Raw genomic sequence first — 24,419 nt, 5'->3', positions numbered from 1 at the left:
GGAGCATCCTTCCTTTGCATGTGATAGAAGGAAGGTGTGACCTTACCTGTCCAGGTAATAAAAGGACAAGTCACGCAGCACACTTTATCTTTTTGACTTCCTTCTTCGTTTGACCAGCTAGGACTGCTCTGCTAGCTCTCAGCTAGCAGAAGCACTGGGATTATTCCCCCTTATGGGGTAGATCCACATGTACATATTTGTAACTAAGTCTGCCTTCAGGAATCCAACTGTGAACTGATGTGAGTAAACTTATTTTATTGACTTTGAATAAGATTGTGGCATCTTTATTCTTTTAAGAGGCATTCAAGGGAACTTACCAGGAACGTACAATTCAGTCTGAGACAGACTGAATTATATAATAGTGAGAGGCTCACACGAGCCAGCAATCAGCTATCTGCTGTGCATGTAAAAAGGGGAATGTAAACTCTGCTAAGTAAAGGAACTTGCTAGTGCAAGTTAGGAAGGATATTAATAAACAATACATCTTCTCCTGCCACCCTGAACATTCCCACAATGTGCAGGTTGGCTTCTGTCAGATAGTCAGAGGACATGAAGCCCCCCCTTTTGGAGATATTCCTGAATAGGCTGTAACGTCTCCATCTGAAAACGGTGGTATTTTATGAGTTGGTTGCAAAACCTGAGGCCTAATACCGTTCTGAGCGATCTATCTTTCTTGGATGTGGTAAAGGTAGAATAGATCACTGAGCCACATTCTTCTTGAAGAATGTGCTCCACCAACTGCTCTGTCTAGTAGGTGTGCCATTGCATTTCTGACCCCAGCTCTCTTGGAGGGGTCTGGCGAGACTGGAGACGGTAAGAATTTGGATGGAGGAGCTGTAGGTTCATTCCAGACAAACACCATTGGGGATATTGTCCAGCACCCTTCGGTCTGACTTGGTCAGCTGCTGGCTAGCTGCTCTCCCACTGGAATGGCAACATTGCTGAGAGTGGTGGGGTTTGTTCTGTTGAGTGTTGCAGGATTAGGACCACTGATTTCACTTACGCTCCTGCTCATTGCCAGATATCACCTCCAACTTGTTTAAATGTCTGGAAGTGGAATGATCTATCAAGCTGTGAACACCCCAAAGGTCTAGACTCAATCCAGCCCTGAATTGAGCTACTACTTCCCAGAGGGGACTCAGTCCACCCAAGAGAACTTTTGACTCCCATTACTCTGAACAGCCAGCCTCCCAAACAGCATTTCAAATTATTCAGCCCTAGACTTCAAATCCGTAGTCTCAAATACCTCCACTGCAAACTAACACGAGTGAAACTGGAGTTACAGTGAGCGTACTTAATTCTTATGAGAAATGATTGCATGGAATTCCTGCCTTTGAGGCTGCCATGACACCTACATCAAAATTAAATGATAGGAGACGGGGGGGGGGAGGTCTGTTTGCAGAGAGGACAAAGTAATCTGCTTATTTCCCCTGCACTTTGGGAAAGGTAATCATTGAGCTTGGCCAATCGGAACCTGATGTCTCCTTGAGTGGACTATGTGATACAATAGTGAAATGGCACTGATCCATGGCCAGTAATCTGTTCTTAATTGTAATCAGAATAATCAATTTGTAGGCCTGCCTGGGAATGGAGCCTTGTAAGTTTACACAATGCATGAGAAACTCCTCTCCCTGTTCTCTGGTTGGAGAAATATTATATCAGAAAGCCGAAAGGTCAGGTGAAACAGATGAATTCATACAACTTTTTATAATTGAGCTTGGATATGACATCATGGGATGCTATAAACTAACAGCCATCCCTCTGGGGGAACTAGACATAAACCTTACCTGACATTCCAGGGAAAGTACAAATTAGACCATTCGCTTACAGCTTTTCAAGGAAAGATCTGATCCTTTTTAAATAAATGGCAGCATGATAAGTCAATCAATGCTAGAGGGAACATTTTCTAAAATCTACCAAAGCAGAATTTGTGTGTGTGCACACATACACATGTTTTTAATGCAGTTGTTATCAGCTAAATGAAAGCTGATAATAAGTCTGATTTGGCCATAGGATAGCCTGCAATCCTTCTTCACCCCACCAAACCGTATTCTTCAGGATGGGCTAGCATTGCCCTCATTGTGGCAGCTCAACACATACTGTGTAACGGACAGTAATGTAATGTGTAATGTCTTTTAACCAGGGAATTATAAGTCCATCTGGTTCATCAGGAATTGTAGAATAAACGTTGCTAGTTGACCCACAAGCCCTTTTTACCTGTCTGACATAAGACGTACTTTATTTGCTATTCTTTCAAATTGGCTTACCATGCTGTGATCATTCTCAGTAATGGGCCGGATATTGCGGATGATGCAGTCATACGGCTATTATAATTTTATCAGGATATTACTGGGTTCTACTAAACTTAATTTCCCTGTGCAGCTAATATTTAACAACATCCATTAAAACATATGGCTTAACGCCGTCATTTTAGGGTCAACCAAGAGTGACAGCAACATGCGCTTACAATTTCCTTTAATGCTATTATGATTAATATACACCAAACTTTTTAAACACACACACACACACACACACACACACACACACTCATGTTAAAATACTAATTTTTGCCTGCACTGAAGCAATCCTGAGAGGCAGGTCACTGTGGTTTTACAGGTGGGTAACTGGGATGATGACTTGCTCAGGGCCATCTAGGAGAGAGACAGCAACCCAATTTTTAAAATGCATTCTCAACCCCTGTTTTAACCTCCTCACAATCCCAAACAAGAAGAGGAGTTTGGATTTGATATCCCGCTTTATCACTACCCGAAGGAGTCTCAAAGCGGCTAACATCCTCCTTTCCCTTCCTCCCCCACAACAAACACTCTGTGAGGTGAGTGGGGCTGAGAGACATCAGAAAAGTGTGACTAGCCCAAGGTCACCCAGCAGCTGCATGTGGAGGAGTGGGGAAGCGAACCCGGTTCCCCAGATTGCGAATCTACCGCTCTTAACCACTACACCACACTGGCTCCCAATGACTGGCAGCTGCGTGTACTTACCTGCCCCCAGGCAGATGTTGCCCACTCGACACACAACTGTCTGTTGCAGCTCTGGGTGTCTACTGGGCGCTTGGAAAGTTGAGCACATGCGTCGTTTGACATGGACATGGAGCTGCCTGCAGCTGTCAGCTTTTGACATGTCACCCGACGGGTCTGGATGCCTCCGCCACAGCTTTGTGTACAATGGGACCACGACGTCACCATCCATCTAGCACAAGGAAAGGAAGAAGAATTACTGGTGGGTGAGCCACAGGGGTGTAGCAAAACGACCTGCCTTACCTTCCTTCTGAAACTGTACACTTTCAGTCAACTTGGCTTTTATCCTAACAAGGATTCTCACCTAGTTCCGTGAAAGGCCAGTGGGACTCGAGAAACTCAAAAAACCTCTCTCTCTCTAGCAGTGAACAAGGTGGTAGGTGCTGAGTGAAGCGCAACCAAAATGGGGCCAGCGAGAAACAACAGGGGAGACATAAGTAAAAAAAGGAAAAAGCCGCAACTTTTTCAAACACCTGTCGAAGAATGAGAATGCCCAGGAGGTGCTGAATGCTAGCTGTCAGTTGGGGGGGAAAACAGGCATGGGAGGAATTTAATCTTCTACACCCACTCTTTATAGCTTGTTGTAAAAGGTAAAGGACCCCTGGACGGTTAAGTCCAGTCAAAGGCGACTATGGGGTTGCAGTGCTCATCTCGCTTTCAGGCCAAGGGAGCCGGTGTTTGTCTTCAGACAGCTTTCCAGGTCATGTGGCCAGCAGGACTAAACCGCTTCTGGTGCAACAAGACACCGTGACGGAAACCAGAGCACATGGAAACACCGTTTACCTTCCCGCTGGAGTGGTACCTATTTATCTACTTGCACTGGTGTGCTTTTGAACTGCTAGGTTGGTAGGAGCTGGGACTGAGCAACGGGAGCTCACCCCGTCGTCGTGCAGATTCAAACTGCCGACCCTCCAATCGGCAAGCCTTAGGCTCTGTGGTTTAGACCACAGCACCACCCGCGTCCCTGGCTTAGCTTGCTGTATCCAGGAGGAGGCACGTGGCTGGCACCCTGAATAGGAACACCCCAATTAGGTGTGATGACGACGACACACTGCAACCTTTTGTTGCAGGTAGGGGTGGGGAGAATTTCAGTTTGGTTCCCATTTCAATGTGAACCCACTTAATTCGCCCTCCCTAAAACAACGTGAGAACCGAAACACAGCCATCTCTCAAAACTCACACTTCTCCGAATTTTGTGATGCAGTTCTCCAACAAAAAAAAATATGTAATGAAGTGCATATATTATGAGTAAAGTGGGCATAAAAATGCATATTTTGGCAAAAATAACGTACAAACACACATATTAGGGGAAATTGCATCCAAATACATAAAAAAGCACATTAAAAAATTTATGTTAGGAGAAATGTGAATTTAAATGGTAGGAATGTTCACCAGGACTTGTCAAGTGACGCAGATCTCTGGCAAACTTATCTTAAGACTGTGAAAATGAGAAACTGAAATGACAGATTCCTCCATCTCTATTTCATGCCTAGAAAATTTAATTTTTGATGCATTGCTAATTCTTAAGGTTCTATAACACTAGCAGGCCAAGAATATACATTATAATGATTTGCTGTGATTTGACAATATAATTTAGGCTGCAGTCCTAACTAGGAAGCAAGGACCATTGAATAAAATGCAAAAATAGAGAGGAAATTAGAAAACCATTAAAAGGGGTTGAGGGAAGTCTTAGGCTGTGATAGCCAAAGATTTGTTGTTATACTAGAAAATTTGTGCAAAAAAAATTAAACAATTATGTACAGTATAGGAAGCAAGAAACTTACTTCCAAGTGAACATGAATAGGACTTCTCTTTCTTGTCCTTTAAATTAAATAAAAATGCAAACTCTGCAGCTGTGAATTTGCTTTTATTCTTCTGCTAACCAGGACTACCCCCACCCCAAATACCCCCCCGAAACCTATCGGGTCCTGCCAAAACAAAGAAAACACACTTCCCCTGTCTTTGTAATGCTGCTCTTTGGAAAGGTCAAATCCACAGGTTTTTCTGCCCCTTGTAAATTTCAGCCCTGCATTTCCAACCTCTTTCTCTTTCCCAACTTATGAACATTTCATCAGTTTCTTGGGAGTCGGGAAAAGCAGCATGGGCGCTGCTGCAGCTTAGGAGAGGGGCAAATGAATGTGCATAAATCATTCCTGCAGAATGTGTTTCCCACCAGCAAGTCAGAATTTTGCTGATATTAATGAGCAAGTTTCATATTTCACACACTCTCCTGGTCCCAGTTGTCCCTTACGGTTCAGCTGGCCATCCTTTGCCTAAAGCAGAGGTGTGTGGAACATTATGGAAAAGTAATTAAAAGGGAGTTATTTCCAAGATGGCCACTCCAAGCTGATCATGCAGATCTTTGCTTTTGTTGTTTCGTTTCTATTGGCAGCTGTGCTGCTGCTGCTATTGTCAGAAAAGATTCCAAGGTCATGAAACACCGGAAGTGGCCCCTGGTAGACCTTTGCTCCACAACGTCTACGTTGGCCTGGTTTCTCATTACACAGCGAACGGCTTGCAGAGAGCACACAAACTTGCAGGTTCTTGGAGAGCAGCTCGCAACCACTTTGCTCCTCTGCAGTCGTCTTCTCCACTTCCACACCATACTGAGCTGAGCAAAAGTTTGACTAAGCATCCTGTTGTCCAAACCCAGGCTCGCGGTCGAGCTGTCTTCTTGCTAACCAATGGCTGTAAAAAGGTAAAGGGACCCCTGACCATTAGGTCCAGTCGTGGCCGACTCTGGGGTTGGCGTGCTCATCTCGCTTTACTGGCCAAGGGAGCCGGCGTACAGCTTCCGGGTCATGTGGCCAGCATGTCTAAGCCGCTTCTGGCGAACCAGAGCAGTGCACGGAAACACTGTTTACCTTCCCGCCAGAGTGGTACCTATTTATCTACTTGCACTTTGACATGCTTTCGAACTGCTAGGTTGGCAGGAGCAGGGACCGAGCAATGGGAGCTCACACCGTCGTGGGGATTCAAACCGCCGACCTTCTGATTGGCAAGTCCTAGGCTCTGTGGTTTAACCCACAGCGCCACCCGTGTCCCCTAACCAATAGCTGTAGCAAAGGCTGTACAGCCTGTGGTTAGTGAAGAGAGCTGAACCACGTGGCCAGGTTTGGACGGCTCAGCGCGGCACCTGAGTTGAAAAGGCAGAGGAGGAGCAAAAAAAAAGACAGCAAGCTTTTCTCTGGGAGCACACACACTTGGGAAGATGGGTGGGTCCCTGTGTCTGGACGGGGCTGTTCTCCTTCGTAAAGAACAGGTGCATAGGTTGGGGGCAGTCCTGGATCCATCGTTATCACTTGAGGGTCAAGTAGCCTCATGAGACCAGGGCCCTGCAGGATTTAACCTCCTTCCGCAGGGCCTGCAAGACAGAGCTATTTCTCCTGGCTTTCAATTTGAACTTAGCCTGATCTTTTATTCCCCTTCCTTCCCTCCCCTTCCCCTTTTTATGAAGATTACCCACTCTGGGATCCCACATCTAATTCTCCTCGCTGGCCCAAATAGGACTAAAATTTAGCCAGCTAGCCCTTGTGATCATCTAATGTTTATTGGGTGGCTTTCCCCCCTAAATTGATTTTTGAATTCTGAATTTATTGTTATTCACATTTTATACTGTATTTTAAGCTGTTTTTTGTTGCATCAATTAAGTGTTTTAAATTTGTTGTTAGCTGCCCTGAGCTCAGTTTTCTGAACCGGGAAGGGTGGGGTATACATGAAAAATTATTATTATTATTAATGGCTAGGAGTGCCTTTCAGTGGCGTGCAGTGATTTTTTTTTATAGGGGAACAGTTAGGGCCAGATGCTCCAGCTTGCAAAGGCAATTGGGAGGTCCGATGTTGCGCGTGTGATGCCCCAATGTCACGTGTTTGAGCATCGCGCCTCCTGCTCTGAGCTAGGCACAAGCTTTCTAGGCCTTGGGGAGGAAGTGCCAGGCTTTAATACTTTAATACTCTAATTTACCGGGAACCTTTAGGGGACTAGCCTAGTTCCCCTAGTCCACTGACTGCACGCCACTGTACAGGGTAGATATGGATTGTAGCTCATTTTACGTGTTTACGTCACTTCCCAAACCAGACATGGGAGCATAGTGGATGCAGAGTAAATGGGAGTATGTACGCAGCCTACATTTTCTCCAAAAGATGGGCTGAAAAATCTAGTCTCTTCCCAAGCACAAGTCTAGGAATCTTTATGTCTAAGATAACACTGCATAATAACATGGGGAGTGTGGCCTGCAGTTTGGCTCAGTTTATTTATTTAAAACCGCTGGTCATAACAAAACAGATCTCAGAATACAGTAGCCTCCGAAAAGTGCTGAGAATTATTGCTTTCTTTTATTAAGCTGTGCTTTTTACAAGCCGTCTCATAAAAGGAACTATGTGACCATGAAAGCTGGATTCACCCAATATTTCTACCACCTCCTGCATTCATATGGACCTTGTTTTTCTCTGTTTTTTTTTACAAGAGTTTCCTCACTTGACTGCCGGTAGGGAACTCTTTATTTACTGCAGGCTACCAAATTTGTGTGTGTGTGTGTGTGTGTTGCTTTATAAGGCTGATTAATATTCTACCTACAGCCTTTTAAATGTGTTTGTGGGATGGGGGGCATTATTGTTTTGTTTTAACTATTTACTTGCGTTTTTACCTTGTATTTTCATCCTGTGAACCACCCTCAGATCTTGTGATAAAAGGTAGTATATAAATCTAATAAATAACGACCACAACCACCAGGCAGTTTCAATCCTGCGGTGCAATCTGCACTTCAGTAGCATTGGGAATGCGCACAGCACATGTTGAAAACACATGACTAAACACATGATTAAAGCATGTGACTTCTGCTGAAGAATCCTGGGAACTGTAGTTTCCCCCTCGCAGAGCTACAATTCCCAATACTCTTAACAAAACCACAGAATTATTAAGCGAAGTTGTGTGGTTTAAAAGTGCATTGACGGTGCTTTCCATGTATGGTGTAGATCAATGTTTGGTTAGCAAAAAGGTAAAGGACCCCTGGATGGTTAAGTCCAGCCAAAGGTGATTATGGGATTGCAGCACTCATCTCTCTTTCAGGCCAAGGGAGCTGGCGTTTGTTCACAAACAGCTTTCCAGGTCATGTGGCCAGCAGGACTAAACCGCTTCTGGCACAACGGGACACTGTGACGGAAACCAGAGTGCACAGAAACACTGTTTACCTTCCTGCCACAGTGGTACCTATTTATCTACTTGGACTGGTGTGCTTTCAGACTGCTAGGTTGGCAGGAGCTGGGACAGAGCAATTGGAGCTCACCCCGTCATGGGGATTCGAACTGCCAAACTTCCGATCGGCAAGCCCAAGAGGCTCAGTGGTTTAGACCACAGCGCCACCCGCATCCCTCCTTTTTGTCAGCAACACACTCTTAGCTAGAGAAGGGAACCATCATTGCTTTGTAGTGATGCTTTGTAGCACATAATTATACATTTCAGGGGAAAGGCCAAACCTCGAAGGGCAATCTCTTCTGTTACAAGCAACCGGCTGCAGAGTCGGTTTGGGCTTCTCCATGCAGTGGGAGATGTTGACTTGGGCTCTGTCCAGTAAGCATCTCAGCTGGTGATACTGCAGACCCTTGTTACCGCAGGAGGCTGAGCAGGGCGACATCTTATCCACCGACCACCAGTAATCTGCAAGAATAGCAAAACATCCAGGTTAAAAGATCTAACAGAGTTAGACCTAATAGAGCTTATTAGTAGGTGTAAAAGCAGCAGACTTCTCAACCCATCTTTTTTTTTTTTGCATCAATATATTTATATGGTTATAGGTCATGGGTGGGCAAGTTTTTTTTTTACCCTCGAGGGCCACGTTCTCTTCTGGGTAAGCATATGAGGGTCGCATACCAGTGGTGGGCAGAGGCAGAGGCAGAAGTAGGTGCAGCAGCAAATGTAAATTTTATCTTTGTAGAGTAGGTGAGTTTCTACACGGTGCACACACTCAACTCATCCTCTGTCCTTCATCCAGACAAGAGAGAGGCATTTTCAGCATCCATTAATGCACATTCTGTGAAACCCGTGTTCTGTGGTACCCGCAGCACTTCCTTAGATTTCCAAATGTGATCCCATGTCCAAAAAGGTTGGGGAAACCTGACAGTCCTTGCCATTCATTGGAAATGGCTTTTTCCTTCACTACTACAACCCTTTTGATGCAAGTAGCCAGGGACGCGGGCGGTGCTGTGGGATAAACCACAGAGCCTAGGACTTGCCGATCAGAAGGTCGGTGGTTCAAATCCCCACGACGGGGTGAGCTCCCGTTGCTCTGTCCCTGCTCCTGCCAACCTAGCAGTTCGAAAAGCACGTCAAAGTGCAAGTAGATAAATAGGTACCGCTCCGGCAGGAGGTTAACGGTGTTTCCGTGCGCTGCTCTGGTTCGCCAGAAGCAGCTTAGTCATGCTCACCACATGACCTGGAAGCTGTACGCCAGCTCCCTCTGCCAATAAAGTGAGATGAGCGCTGCAACCCCAGAGTCGTCCGCGACTGGACCTAATGGCCAGGGGTCCCTTTACCTTTTTAACCAGGGCCAGATTTTGTCATACTCACAAGTCAACAAGAGGATAAATCCCTTTCGTGTCGTGATTCTGCTCACTCACAACAGCACTCACAACAGCACTCAAAACATGGGAAGCTCCAAAATCCTTAGGAGCATTTTGGAATACTGTAAACACTGCTTTCAAAATGCTAAACTCCCTTGGGTGTGATCGGCATTCCAGACTGAAAACTCAACACACCTCTGTCAAGAACATAACTGTGGAGGCAGGGCCGGATTTGGGTTTGATGAGGCCCTAAGCTACTGAAGGTAATGGGGCCCTTTCTATGTCCAGCTGTCCTTTGTCAACAACAAATGGTCACTGTTTTTGTGTTGAATATATGCTATATGGTAATTTATGGACCTAATAGGTATCTAAAGCCATTTGTGCATGTTGCCATGCAACCAGTCAATGCAGAATGTTGGCACCCTATATATAGAAAGGAGCAAACCAGGGATATTTTAGGGAGCAGGCAGGTAGGTGGGGCCCATGACTTACATCATAGGAGCCTACACAACACAAAACACTGTTGCTGTACGCAGGTTTTTAAAAATTTGTTTTTTATCTTATATTTTGGAAATGTACATCCAGATTTTTTCTTCCTTTAAATTTTTTTGGGACCCCCAAGAGAGTGGGACCCTAAGCTATAGCTTGTTTAGCTTATACGTAAATCTGGCACTGTGTTTAGGTGCTCCAGTAATTCAAAAGTTGCTTTAGTTGGGTATGCTTAGCATTAGGGTATAAACGTTTGATATTTGTGGACACCGGTCAAGTGTGTCCTCTTCTTTGAGTTTACTGAATCTGTTGGCAATATTCTAAAATCCATAATCTATTGCCCAGAAACTGACTGCTTCCACATGAAATTTGTAAGCTGTTTGTTTGTGTGTTTGTTTAAACAACAACTGTATTACCTATGCCATTTTTTTAAAAGATATTTATTAAAGTTTTCAAAGTTAATACAATAAAAAAAGAATCAAAAAGAAAAAAGAAAAAATAACAAAAAATAGAAAAATACAAAAAAGTTTAAAAACACATAAAGTTCACAATACTTATTTTTCATTAGCATATTTCCCCGACCTCCTCGTACCTCCCTTTTTTGTATTCCAGTTCAAATTGTTAGTTCAGCAAATCCTTATCAGTAATTTTTAGCCTATTTCTGCACCTTTTTTTCCCCATATCACTCAAAACATTACAGCTGGAAACCACTTAATTTCTATCCGACATCATTCTAACATTGATTAATTTTACAATATTTCTGTGAATAGTCCTTAAATTTCTTCCAATCTTCTTCCGCCGACTCTTCTCCCTGGTCACGGATTCTGCCAGTCATTTCTGCCAATCCCATGTAGTCAATCATCTTCATCTGCCATTCTTCCAGAGTGGGTAAATCTTGTGTCTTCCAGTACTTTGCGATAAGTATTCTTGCTGCTGTTGTAGCATACATAAAAAAGTTCTATCCTTCTTTGACACCAATTGGCCGACTATGCCCAAAAGAAAGGCCTCTGGTTTCTTCAGGAAGGTATATTTAAATACCTTTTTCAATTCATTATAAATCATTTCCCAGAAAGCCTTAATCTTAGGGCATGTCCACCAAAGGTGAAAGAATGTACCTTCATTTTCTTTGCATTTCCAACATTTATTGTTGGGCAAATGATAAATTTTTGCAAGCTTGACTGGGGTCATGTACCACCTGTATATCATTTTCATAATATTCTCTCTTAAGGCATTACATGCCGTAAATTTCATACCTGTGGTCCACAACTGTTCCCAGTCAGCAAACATAATGTTATGTCCAACATCTTGTGCCCATTTAATCATAGCAGATTTGACCGTCTCATCCTGAGTGTTCCATTTCAACAGCAAGTTATACATCTTTGACAAAATCTTAGTTTTAGGTTCTAACAATTCTGTTTCCAATTTTGATTTTTCCACCTGGAAGCCGATTTTCTTATCCAAATTATATGCCTCCATTATCTGATAATAATGAAGCCAATCTCGCACTTTGTTTTTTAGTTTCTCAAAACTCTGCAGTTTCAGTCTATCTCCTTCTTGTTCCAAAATTTCCCAATATTTCAGCCATTTGGCCTCCATATTGAGCTTTTTCTGAGCTTTCGCTTCCATTGGTGACAACCACCTTGGGGTTTTATTTTCCAATAAATCCTTATATCTAATCCAAACATTAAACAATGCTTTCCTGACAATATGGTTTTTAAATGCTTTATGTGCTTTAACCTTGTCATACCACAGATATGCATGCCACCCAAAAACGTTGTTAAAACCTTCTAAATCCAAAATGTCTGTGTTCTCAAGAAGCAGCCAGTCTTTCAACCAGCAGAATGCTGCTGATTCATAATAAAGTTTAAAGTCTGGCAGGGCAAATCCACCCATTTCCTTTGCATCAGTTAATATCTTAAATTTTATTCTGGGCTTCCTGCCCTGCCAGACAAATCTAGAAATATCTTTCTGCCACTTCTTGAAACAGTCCATCTTGTCCACAATTTGCAATGTTTGAAACAAAAACAACATTCTAGGCAATACATTCATCTTTATAACTGCAATTCGACCCAACAAGGAAAGCTTCAAATTTCACCAAATTCCTAAATCTTTTTTCACTTCCGTCCAACATTTTTCATAGTTATCTTTAAACAAATTCCCATTTTTAGCTGTCATATTAATCCCCAGGTATTTCACTTTCTTAACCACAGTCAAACCTGTTTCATTCTGAAACCTCTCTCTTGCAGTCAATGTTAAGTTTTTCTCTAAAACCTTAGTTTTTGACTTATTCAATTTGAATCCTGCCACCTGACCAAACTCTTGAATTAGTTCTAAAACCCTTTTAGTACTAGATTCTGGCTCCTGTAACGTCAAGACTAAGTCATCTGCAAATGCTCTCAATTTGTACTGTTTGGCTCCGACCTGTATACCTTTAACCAACTGGTCCCTTCTAATCATGTTCAGCAGGACCTCCAGGACCGATATAAAAAGCAATGGGGAAATTGGGCACCCCTGTCATGTCCCTTTTTCTATCTTAAATTCTTCCGTAACCACATTATTTACAATTAATTTAGCCTTTTGTTCAGAATATATTGCACCAATACCATTTTCAAAACCTTGGCCTACCCCCATACCTGTAAGTTCTTTTTCATAAAACTCCAAGAGATGTTGTCAAAAGCTTTCTCCGCATCCACAAATATCAGAACTGCTTTAGTGTTTATATTCACTTCTAACTTTTCCAAAATGTCAATTATATTCCTCAGATTGTCAGATAGGTGTCTTCCCGGGAGAAAGCCCGCTTGGTCCTTATGAATCTCTTCGATCAATACTTTTTTCAGTCTCTTAGCCAAAATGTCAGCAAAAATTTTGTAATCCACATTTAATAAGGATATGGGACGGTAGTTCTTAAGTTGAGTCTTTTCAGTCTCTGTTTTCGGTATAAGTGTAATATAAGCCTCTTTCCACGACTCTGGTGCCCTTTTCCCTTCCAAAATTTCATTGCAGACTTCCTTCAAAGGTTGCAATAGCCACTCCTTCAAAGATCTGTAATATCTGGAAGTCAGCCCATCCGGTCCTGGAGACTTGCCTAATTGCATATTTTGGATGGCACCTTCTATCTCCTGGTCAGATATTTTGCAATTCAACATTAGTTTACTTTCTTGTGAGATTTTTTGTAATCCATTTATCTTCAAAAATCGGTCAATGTCCATTTCATTCTGTGGCCCTTGTGCGTATAGTTGTTTAAAATACTTCTGGAAGCAATTTCTAATCTCAATTGGATTATGTATATCTTTTCCTTCTACTTCTAAATTTGTGATGGTATTTAATTTTTGTCTTTTTTTCAATTGCCAAGCCAATAGTTTCCCACATTTGTTCGCTGACTCAAATGTCTTTTGTCTCATTTGTTTAATTTTCCATTCTATTTCCTGATTCATCAATTCCATATATTGTACTTGATATAATTTTATTTCTCTCAAGATCTCCTGCGACTTTGGCTTTACTCTCAATTTTTTCTCCCCTTCTTTTATTTTCTCCAAAATTTTATCTTTTTTCTCATTTTGACTTCTCTTCTTTATTGCGTTCTGTTGTATCAAAAACCCTCTCATCACAGCTTTACTTGCGTCCCAGATTACTCTTTTTTCAACGTTGGTAGTCATATTTATTTCAAAATAGTCTCTCAAAGTTTTTTGGGCCTTTTTATATACTTCTTCATCTCTAAATAAGGTGTCATTCATCCTCCATCTAAAGGAGCCGGTTGTTATTTGCTTCATCTCCATCTTTACAGCGTTATGGTCAGAGCAAGTTTTGGGGCAGATTTCCACTTTCTTTATCTTTGGTGCCATTCCTCTAGTAATCCAAATTTGGTCAATTCTAGTCCATGTCATCTTGGCTTCAGAGAAAAAGGTTCCCTCTCTCCCCAGGGGGTTCTTAGTTCTCCAAATGTCAATCAAGTCCATATTGTCAGTCAATTCAAAAAAAGTTTTTGGTAGTCTGCCATCTTTGGTGACTACCTGTTTTTGTGCCTTGTCCATATTTGTAGATACTACTCCATTCATATCCCCCATCAGAATTATATTATAGTCCATATAGTCCAACAGAATCTCATGCAACTTCTTAAAAAATTCAGATTTCCCCTCATTTGGTGCATAAATTCCTACAATCAAAAATTTCTCTCCTTGAACTTGTATTTCAATTGCTAAAAATCTTCCTTGTTCATCTTTAAAAATTAATTTCGGTGATAATCTCTCCTTTGCATATATCACAACTCCTCTCTTTTTAACTTTATCAGATGAAATAAATTCTTGTCCCAATCTCTTGTTGATGAGTATTTTCCAATGTAGCCTCATTACATGTGTTTCTTGTAAACAAATCAAGTCCAATTGTTCTTTTTTCAATATATGAAAGACATTTTTTCTCTTTCGAGGCGAATTCAAACCATTACAATTCCAACTTAGAAGTTGCAGAGCGATGGTGATGGGGTTACTTCACTTTACCTCCTACTGCTCCAAGTAACTGTTCTTGTTCTGTCGGTGGTGTCTCTTTCCTTGGACTGTGCAGTCCAAAAGATAAGTTTGCTATGTCAATTGTTTCTTTTTTCCAGTGCTCCTGGTTCTTCTCCGGATTCTGCTTCTTTTTGCAAGTCTTCTCCGTAGTCTTTCAAAAATCGGTCTTTATCACTAACTGTTCTGATTCTTGTTTTTCTTCCTTTATACTTAAACGATAGGCCTTGAGGAAATTCCCACCTAAAGGATATTCCGTTTCTTCTCAGCAGGGCGACTAGGTCTCCGTATTTTATTCTTAAGTCCAGAAGTTGTTTTGGTATGTCCTTAAAAATTTCCACTCTCGAATCTTCAATTTCTAAAGCTCTTTGATAGTGCAAGTTCAAAATTTTATCTCTCTCCTCTTTTGTTCGAAAGATGATCAAACAGTCTCTTACTTTGTTCTTCCTTTGTCTTTTGCCAAGTCTAAATGCAGTCACTATCTTGAATTCTTCTTTCTCTAATTCCTGTTGCCAGAAATCTGTAAATTCCTGTGTTAAAAAATCAGCCAGACTGTCTTTCTCCCTTTCTGGTACCGCCCTGATTCTTAAATTCCTTTCTTTATCTCTTAATTCAATCATAGAAAGTGTCAGGTCATGGTCCTCCAATTTCTTGTATACTGGTGGTATCTTCTCAAGTGGCCGTCGCAATTTCCCTTGCTTCCTCCGCTACCTTTCGGGTCAAGGCAGATTCTTCTAGTAATTTTTCAATAGACTGTGTATTAGAGTTCACCTTCTGTCCCAAATTATTAATACTTGTGGTATTCACATCAATTTTAGCAGATGCTTCAGTCACTTGTTTATTTGTCTCAGCTACTTGCTTAGCCAAATTTTCCAAAGATGCATTAATTTTCCCAAGTGCCTGTGCCAAGACGTCTTCAGACATAACTTTTATTTTAGCCTGTGAAGGTGCAACCCCTGAAGTACCAGATGCTCCAGATGTTGAAGCCCTACGCTGGTGTGTAGTGTCAACTCGGTACTGTCTGCCAGACCTCGTTGTCTTTTCCTGTGTCAACTCTAATTTTCCTTTATCATTTGCCATAACACTCTCATGAAAATCCAAGGTCGCTCCCACGGCTGGTGGAGATTGTTTTGAATGGAAAATTTCCTAAAGCCCAGTTGTTGTTGCAACAAGAGCAATGTTCCTCTAGGGGGACACAGTTACCGTCCAAAGTTTGCTACTTTCTTGAAACAAATTTAGCTCTTTAAAGTCCCCCAACTCCCTTAAAAAACACAGCAGTTTCAATGTAATTCAATGTTACTTTAAAAATCAGGAAAAGTCCAGAAACACTGTATCCGTTTCGCAGAGTCAATTCTCAAGTTCATAAATTGCCGACAGGCTTTTCCACTAGCCGGCTTATCCTATCTGAGGGCAACTCGTTCCCAGGTCTTAAGCAGCGGATTTAACTTTCCTTCCCCCCTTTTTCTTGCAGATAAGTTTTCTCAATTCTTTTCCCCCTCCACTCCTGCAATCTGGAGGGGAATCAACCTTCTTGATGTCAAGATCAACGTCTTTTAAACAGTCTTTTAAAATTTCAAGGTTTCCGCTTTACAGTCTCTTTGCTTTGATCTATTTACAAGTCCGGAAGGCAGACTTCCTGTTTATACCTTCTGTTTCGGCATCCAATTTGCTCAAAATTTGTCTAGATTTCTCCAATTAAATCAATAAGCCTACTCACGGGTAGTTACTTTTTAAGTCCGAATGTTCCAAGAAGGCAGCGCTCTCCGGCAACGGCTTCGCGGCTTCACTCCACGGAAGAAGCAGACGACTCACAGCACAGCGCCACTTCCCCGCTCCGCTCCGGAGCCCAAAACTGGACTCCTTCGCCGATTTGGGGGGCGCAAAAGGTGCCCGCCGAGTCCCACGGTCACAGGCTTCACCCGCCTGTGATTTTTAAAGGGTCCCCGCTGCGCCGTAGCGGTGTAGACCCAGTTTCTGCGGAGCCAGTCCCCTCCAAATTAGAGAGAATCAGCCATTTTCCGATGGAGCCACCCCGGAAGTCCGTATTACCTATGCCATTACATCAATTCCAAAAATCTAGAGGTGCAGTATTTACCTTGGACTGTCAGAGATGTTTTTTGTACAAGCAAGCCTGCCTCGTTCTGAGCCATGCAGCTGATTTCTCCTTGATAATCAAGGCTGATGTTCAGTATCTGAATAATCTCTCCAGATGACAACACATGGTGAGGCATGCTGAGGGGCTGACCAGCATGAAACCAGGTAATGTTAGGAGCAGGATGACCATTCACAGGGCAGCCTAAAAAAGAGAAGAAAAAAGGACAGTAACATATCAAATCCCAGCAAACTTGGTCCCTGACAGCAGAGAACCCAAAGATGGTAGTTCCATATTCTTGACTTGAACATTCATATCTCCATTCTCCTGTTCAATTCAAAATGGCCAGTGACATTCATATGAAGAGCAATAAAGATCATGAAACAGATCCTTTGCAAACCCATCACCAAAGAGACGCTACCTACAAGAGAATAGCAGTAAGCTCTGAGCTGCTGGCTTCATTAGACTGGCTCCACTCCAGAGGCGGTTTTAGAGTACAGTCACACCTCGGGTTGAAGTTCCTTTAGGTTGAGCATTTTCAGGTTGCGCTCCGCGGCGACCCGGAAGTAATGGAACGTGTTACTTCTGGGTTTCGCCGCTCGCGCATATGCAGGTGCTCAAAATGACGTCACGCGCATGCGAAAAAGCGGTGAATCGCAACCCGCGCACACACAGACGTGGGTTGCGTTCTGCTCTGGATGCGAACGGGGCTCCGGAACGGATCCCGTTCGCATCCAGAGGTACCACTGTAGTGTGATTGGTTTGGCCGCACTGGGCGCCAACACCACAGGGTGTCGCACTGCAACAACAATGCAAAATGGAGCACGAGAGGGTCCCTCGACTGTTAGCGTTGCTGAAATTTGAGGGCCCCTGCCCACTCCTGACATCCACCGAGGATGGGGTCAGAATAATAAAGATGGCAAGGCTGGTGAGTCCCTGCAAATCATTACCAGCAGCGGAGGAAGCTGCTCAGGTGCCTGGGGCAGGGCACCCAGTGGCGGGGCGAGCCACCCATAGGGGCAGGGTGAACCACAGGGCCTCCGGAGTCTGCCTGCCTCCTCCCACTCAGCTGCCCTACAGCTGGGGGGGGGGGAGGCAGCAGGCGGACCGTTCGAGCAGCATTTAGCCTGTGCGTACCCAAGCCACAGCTTCACTCCCAAGAGAGACGTGTGGCTCAGGCACACTGCAGGCCCTGCGGTGAGTTCTGCCCAGCATTTGGTCACCCCCCTCAGTGGTGACACCCGGGGCGCTCCATACCCACCACACCCCCTTCTTCCACCCCTGATCTTTACAGTGGACGCTCGGGTTGCGGATGTGATTTGTGCGGGATGCACGTTTGCAACCTGCGTCTGAGCAGAAGTAACCTGTTCTGGTACTTCCGGGTTTCGCCGCTTGCACATGCGCAGACGGTCAAAATGACATCACGCGCATGCACGGAAGCAGTGAATCGCGACCCACGCAGTCGCGGGTTGCATTCGCTTCAGGATGTGAACGGGGCTCTGGAACAGATCCCATTCTCATCCTGAGGTACCACTGTACAAGGACCCCTGCCAAGGCCACCAGTTCTGGCACACCCCCCAATATATTGCATTACATCCAGCCTTCTTTTAGGTATGACACATCTAAACGCCAAGGCAGGTCTTATAAAAACATCAGTGCTCTGTTTTCACGAAGCCAGACTCTTTCGCTTGCACCATTTTCCCCCAGCTGATGGCTCTGAAGTGGGGATGTGATACTTGCACAGACAACCATAAGCCTTGGCTCCTATGAAAGGTTCTGTGCACAGCAGACGAGGGCTCTTGCCTCCCCAGCGTGCCGTGCCTGTAACTTTCGCATTGTGGCTAGGCGTGATCTGGCCCCGAGTGACTCCTAGTTTTTATGCATGTTGCAGATGGGAACAGAATGTATAAAAGTACATCCGCAGGTTCACAACAACTACACTGAAGGCCAAATTCAGTTTGTCCTCAGCCAATTTTTTTTCTCTTTTTTCATCTCCTACAAAGTTCTGGGTTGCCAAATAAGTCAAGCCTTGTTCTCATCGCTATATATTTAATTTGCATCAGCTATTACTACCTCTTCCAAAACCAGTATATAAGATAATGGAAATACCATTATCAACAATGGGAAAATAAATAAGTAAAACTCGCCCCCTGTTCTTGCAGCATGTGCAGTGATACATTTTCCTATTTCTTTCTCTCTCTCACCCTTTCTGATATCTATGAAAGTAGTAAGTAACATGTATTTCTCACTTGCACCTGTGAGAGGAGCATCAATCACCCTTGACAGACAAGATATTCTACATACATTCTTTACTACAAAACATAATATCTTGCACAGTGAGAATAAAATATAAAAAAATACTGAAGACTGACCTTTCATTCTGTGGAAAGGAATATTAATCCCACCTAATGCATCTTATTGCTAGTAACTCTTATTCTGTATTTCCTATCTGTCATACATTTTGACTACTTTTTGCTCAAGACTCATCTAAAATAAAGGGCACAGCCTATGGAAGTAAAACAGCCTTTACATACCGCCCCAAGTGAAGCATGGGGATATATAGACCTTTTAACTATTCCACTGTTAAGTCACTTACAGTGGCTTCCCATTCTACCCCCTTTGCAGTGAATAGACTATGAAGTTTGGTAAGTTTAAAAGAAGTTTACTTACAAACTCATTCAAGGTCAGAGTCCTGCGTTTTTCTACACAGCAGCAAGAAAACTCAGGTAGAAAAACTTAAGTTTACAAAATGTGGCAAAAGCTTCTGAGCACATGTTCTGAGCTTGAAGCGGTCAAGCTCAGAAGTCCACTCTGATTGGGTTCATATGGTGGAAGAGAGCAAATAGAAGAAAAAAGGTAAAAAAACAACTTTACTAGCTGTTGGTTACAGGACATAAGGGGGCGTGACCTGGTCAAGTCTCGCACAACAGCTTACTCTATGGTCTTAACTCCTTCATGCATTTAACTGGAGCTACACATGGTAGTTATATGAGTCTACATTTCCCACACTGCAAATCTTGGGGGGGTGGGGTGGGGTGTCATCTGGACTCTGTTGATTCTACCTTTTTATATATGGCCGTCGCCTTTCTGGCTCCCCAAGTGATGACACTTGGGAACTGAATTGGATTTCAAACAGAGGATGAGGATGTTCTGTGTCTTGAATCAACAGATGCTGTATGTGCACATCATGCATTTAAAGCGCGCGCGCACACACACACACACACACACACACAATCCTGGGAACCAAAGTTTGTTAAGGGTGCTGGGAATTGTAGTTTTGCGAGGGGTAAACTACCGTTCCTGTGTGCTTTAAATGTATGGTGCGTACTCAGCCGAAGAGAGCGGGGCCCTGCAGTCTAGCTTCTCAGAAAGACGCATTCTCTCCCAGGATCCCAAAGTTAGACTTGCAGAGTGCTGGCAGCCAGGCAAAACGAGCTCTGACTTGTGAACTGAACAAATATGATATGGAAGTCACCAGGGGAGAAGACAATAAATATGGAACAGCAGGATTTCCTTTTTACAGTTGACTGTACTTCTCTGGTCATAAAAAGCACACTTTACTAGCAAACTCTGCTGTTATTGTTTCATATCTCCCATGAATAGGGGCTTTTATTGTTTTTTTAAAAACTACTTGTACTGAAAGTCTGGGTCACAGACTGGACGCGAGTCAAATGGTACGGGTAGAGGCTGGTTTTTGCACTGCTCCATAAGGGTCAGATGAAGGGACCACATAACACCAGTCCTGAGAGATCTGCATTGGCTCCCAGTACGTTTCCCAGCACAATTCAAAGTGTTGGTGCTGATCTTTAAAGCCCTAAACGGTCTCAGCCCAGGATACCTGAAGGAGTGTCTCCACCCCCATCGTTCAGCCACTGAGATCCAGCGCCGAGGGCCTTCTGGCGGTTCCCTCATTGCGAGAAGTGAGGTTACAGGGAACCAGACAGAGGGCCTTCTTGATAGTGGCGCCCACCCTGTGGAACACCCTCCCTTCAGATGTGAAGGAAATAAGCAGCTATCCTATCTTTAAAAGACATCTGAAGGGAGCCCTGTTCAGGGGAGTTTTTAATATTTAACGCTGTACTGTTTTTAACACTTGATTGGGAGCCGCCCAGAGTGGCTGGGGAAACTCAGCCAGATGGGCGGGGTATAAATAATAAATTATGATGATGATGATGATTATCATTATCATTATTATTATTATTACCTGGGGCCCTCCAACAGCTCCTGGACTTCAGCTCTGACCATGGGCTGGGGCTGATGGGACTTGGAAGGCAACAACACCAGGAAGGCCATAGGTTCTACATGCCTACCTTAGGAACAGGTTCACGGTCTGTGGAACCATTAGATCCCAGTTGTGCCTCTGAATGCCTAAGGGACTTCTGTGGCACAGAGCGTCTTTCACTCCCCCCATCATCCCCAACCACTGGACCTGCTGGCTACAGCTGGCAAGAGCTGGAGTCTAACAACATCTGGAGGACCACAGGTTCCCCATCCTAGGTTTAGTGGCAAACCCCTTACCCATTTTTTTGGAGATGGAGCAGCTTTAAAAAACATTTTTTTGGAGATGGTTGCTTTAAAAAAAAAAGTGCTGGTGTTAATATTTAAAGCCCCAAAGGGCAGAAAACAATGCTTTGATGTACAGTCGTACCTTGGTGTTCGAACAGCTTAGTTCGCGAACGTTTTGGCTCCTGAACGCCGCAAACCAGGAAGTGAGTGTTCCGGTTTGCGAACTGTTTTTGGAAGCCGAACGTCCGATGCAGCTTCTGATTGGTTTCAGGATTTTCTTGCAGCCAACCAGAAGCCACGCTTTGGTCTCCGAACATTTTGGAAGTTGAATGGACTTCTGGAACGGATTCCATTCAAGAACCAAGGTACGACCTTACAGTCAAACCTCGGGTTACAGACAATTCAGGTTGTGTTTTTTGGGGTTACGGACTGCCAAAACCCGGAGGTACTGGAACGGGTTACTTCCAGGTTTCGGCGGTTGCGCATGTGTAGAAGCGCTAAATTGTGCTTTGCGCATGCACAAAAGCGCCGAATCGCAACCTGCGCATGCATAGACGCGCCACTGCGGGTTACGGATGCTGCAGGTTGCGAACGTGCATCCCGCACGGATCACGTTCGCAACCCGAGCTTCCACTGTATGTATAGGTTTTCTAACCTAAGTTGCTAATGATTCTGTTCTGATCTGACTGCCTCACCAAGTTCAGGGGAAGAGGAGAGATATAACTGGGCACCGTCTGCATATTGGTGGCTTTTTCAGTGATTTGGCAGCTCAATGCAACTGCTGCCGTCATGTCTAGCACTTGACTTAGCTTTCATACCTCTCATATATGCACAAAAACAAAACAAAAATTGTATTTCCAGTGCAATGATAAAAAGAGCATCGAAACCCCCACCGCTCCGAAATCTTCCTTTTAACTTCTTGGAAAGGTCCACAGCCTTAAATATAAACACTTAACATTGTACATTCATTTTTTTTTCCAAATAAGAGATCAACATACTTTTGAAAATCTTAAATGGGTCACTAATAAAAATATGTGAAAACTGATGCTTTTCAAAATTGTTGAGGCAACTGTTTATAGGTCCCTGGTAACGTATTAGAAAACAGAATACTAAATGCAGGAACTGGCATGCATGGCATTGATAACTTTATCTATATAAAATTATTCTAACAGTCCTAAGTGGTGGCTGCCATGGGTAGATTTACTGTCTTTGATTTAGTTTCCAACTATTTCAAGTGTTACTTATACCCCAGTTTCTCTTAAAACCTGGGAACTTGAAGCTTCATTCCAAACCCAGCAGCATCTCTGTTGCTGCATTATAAACACTACCAAATATTCTTATACAGATTGCACACACATACATGAAATCACTGCACATCAGGAAGATTGGATTTCTGCTGATTCTTAGAAATCAATAGGACGTGTGGGGTAGGAAACACCAGAGATGCTTGTCAAATGTTTCCACTTTTCTCTGTGTAACAAGAATGGGTAGCCCTGAAGGAGGGTAGGTATCAAATTCATATTTTGGCATTCTCGCAGCTCAAGCCTACAGATGTCTACTCAGATGTAAGCCTACGGGGGCTTGTTCTCAGGTAAGTGGGTAAAGGATTGAAGCCTAAAAGTAAGAAAAAACAACAACCCCCAAACACCTATCTCAACCACCATTCTTTGCGGCTTCTGTATTTGACAGGTAATTAATCTACAGTTGCCATTTGCAATAACCCTCCAGAAACACGCAAGCATGAGCCATGTAAGCAGAATATTTCCCATCTGTACAAAGAGAAGTCAGCATAGACCAACATTTCAAATTCCTTGGTCTATGGGATATTCATACAGGATTCCCAGTACACCAGGGAGCAGATTCGCAATTGGATCTCCCACCTTCTACTGAAAAAAGAGGAAAAAAACCCTACAAAAAGTTAAAAGCGACTACGTGTGTTTGGAGTTAAATTTTGGAGCAGCAGTATGGGTTGAGGGGCAGTTCTTTGGAATGAAGTCACTCTCCCACAACCCAAAGTTTCCACAAGTCCTACTGGGAAGGGAGAAAAAAAGTTGAATGCGGTAAATTCTAAACACCTGAACTTACCAATCAGCACAGAACTCCCTGGGCTGAGCACTTTTCTCGTTCCTGAAGGAGATGTTATCACAGAAGGAACGCCTGGTCCTGTGATGGATAACGCGGCTGCCATGTCTTCCAAACGATGAGGGAATTGTGGCGGGTCTGGGAACACATTGAAAAGCCTAAGATACGACAAGGAAGCCTCTTAACCAAGACAGTTAATTCCTGACGTTCTTTAGTACCACTCGTGGTATTGTTTGCCACACTGAAATGTGAGCTTTCTCAAACGGGACTTATATCTATTTTCTGACTGGGGGAATCAGGAAGGTAAAACATTAACGAGACAACAGGCCTAATGAGCGACATCGTGAACAGAACCATTTCCAACGTCGGGAAGTGGAATCCTAACAAATACAGTGGGATAGCCGGCAGATGGACAAAACTAAGCTAAGATACACAGGTGAGTCTATGGCCCATAATTAATCTGTGGAACTCAGGGTTGCAGGATATGTTTGATGGTCACAAGAAAAACTTTTTTAAAAAATCAAATCAAATTCACAGAAAACTGGTTTACTAGGGGATTCTAGTCAAACATAATAGTAATAGTAGTAGGAATAATAATAATATTGATTGATTGATTGATTGATTGGTTATACCCCGCCCATCTGACTGGATTGCCCCAGCCACTTTGAGTGGCTTCCAACATATATAAAAACATAATAAAACATTAAACATTTTAAAAAAGCTTCCCTATACAGGGCTGCCTTCAGATGTCTTCTAAAGGTTATATAGTTGCTCATCTTCATGACAACTGATGGGAGTGGGGTCCACAGGGTGGGTGCCACTACCGAGAAGGCCCTCTGCCTGTAGCTTTACTTCTTAATAATAATATTATACTAATGGTGGTCTATCTCTGACTATTAGATGTGGGATAATAAAAACAGAAGGGGTACCATTATTTACCTGATCATGATTCTCCTGAGGATATCTCTCAGTAGAAAGAATTCTAAGCTTCATGGATATGTCTGCCCAGCATAAACATGTCTAAGTCACCCTGGCAACACGGAGTTTTCCAGATGACTTCAGGGGTTGACGAATCTCTTAATTCAGAAACTTTCCCATTCAGAGCTTTTTGAAAATTATAATCAGTCCCCTTAAGTTGATTAAAGGCATACTCATCAT

The 24,419-nt window shown here is 43.3% G+C and overlaps 1 protein-coding gene across 4 annotated transcripts in view; it reads right to left on the bottom strand.

Moving 5' to 3' along the window:
* Window positions 1-24,419, bottom strand: part of ADAMTSL1 (ADAMTS like 1) — a 478,676-nt gene that overhangs the window by 5,343 nt on the left and 448,914 nt on the right. For all 4 annotated transcript variants that reach the window (XM_053371804.1, XM_053371807.1, XM_053371806.1 and 1 more), the window contains 4 exons: window positions 23,265-23,399; window positions 16,677-16,877; window positions 8,511-8,691; window positions 3,000-3,207 (listed from right to left, as the gene is read on the bottom strand). In XM_053371804.1, the coding sequence (XP_053227779.1) occupies window positions 3,000-3,207; window positions 8,511-8,691; window positions 16,677-16,877; window positions 23,265-23,399 (725 nt within the window). The remainder of the gene's footprint in view (window positions 1-2,999; window positions 3,208-8,510; window positions 8,692-16,676; window positions 16,878-23,264; window positions 23,400-24,419) is intronic.

Source organism: Podarcis raffonei, chromosome 17, assembly GCF_027172205.1.
Source record: "Podarcis raffonei isolate rPodRaf1 chromosome 17, rPodRaf1.pri, whole genome shotgun sequence".
Classification (NCBI taxonomy): Eukaryota; Metazoa; Chordata; class Lepidosauria; order Squamata; family Lacertidae; genus Podarcis; species Podarcis raffonei.
The sequence above is the reverse complement of the archived record's forward strand: the minus strand, read 5'-3'. Positions and strand labels throughout refer to the sequence as shown.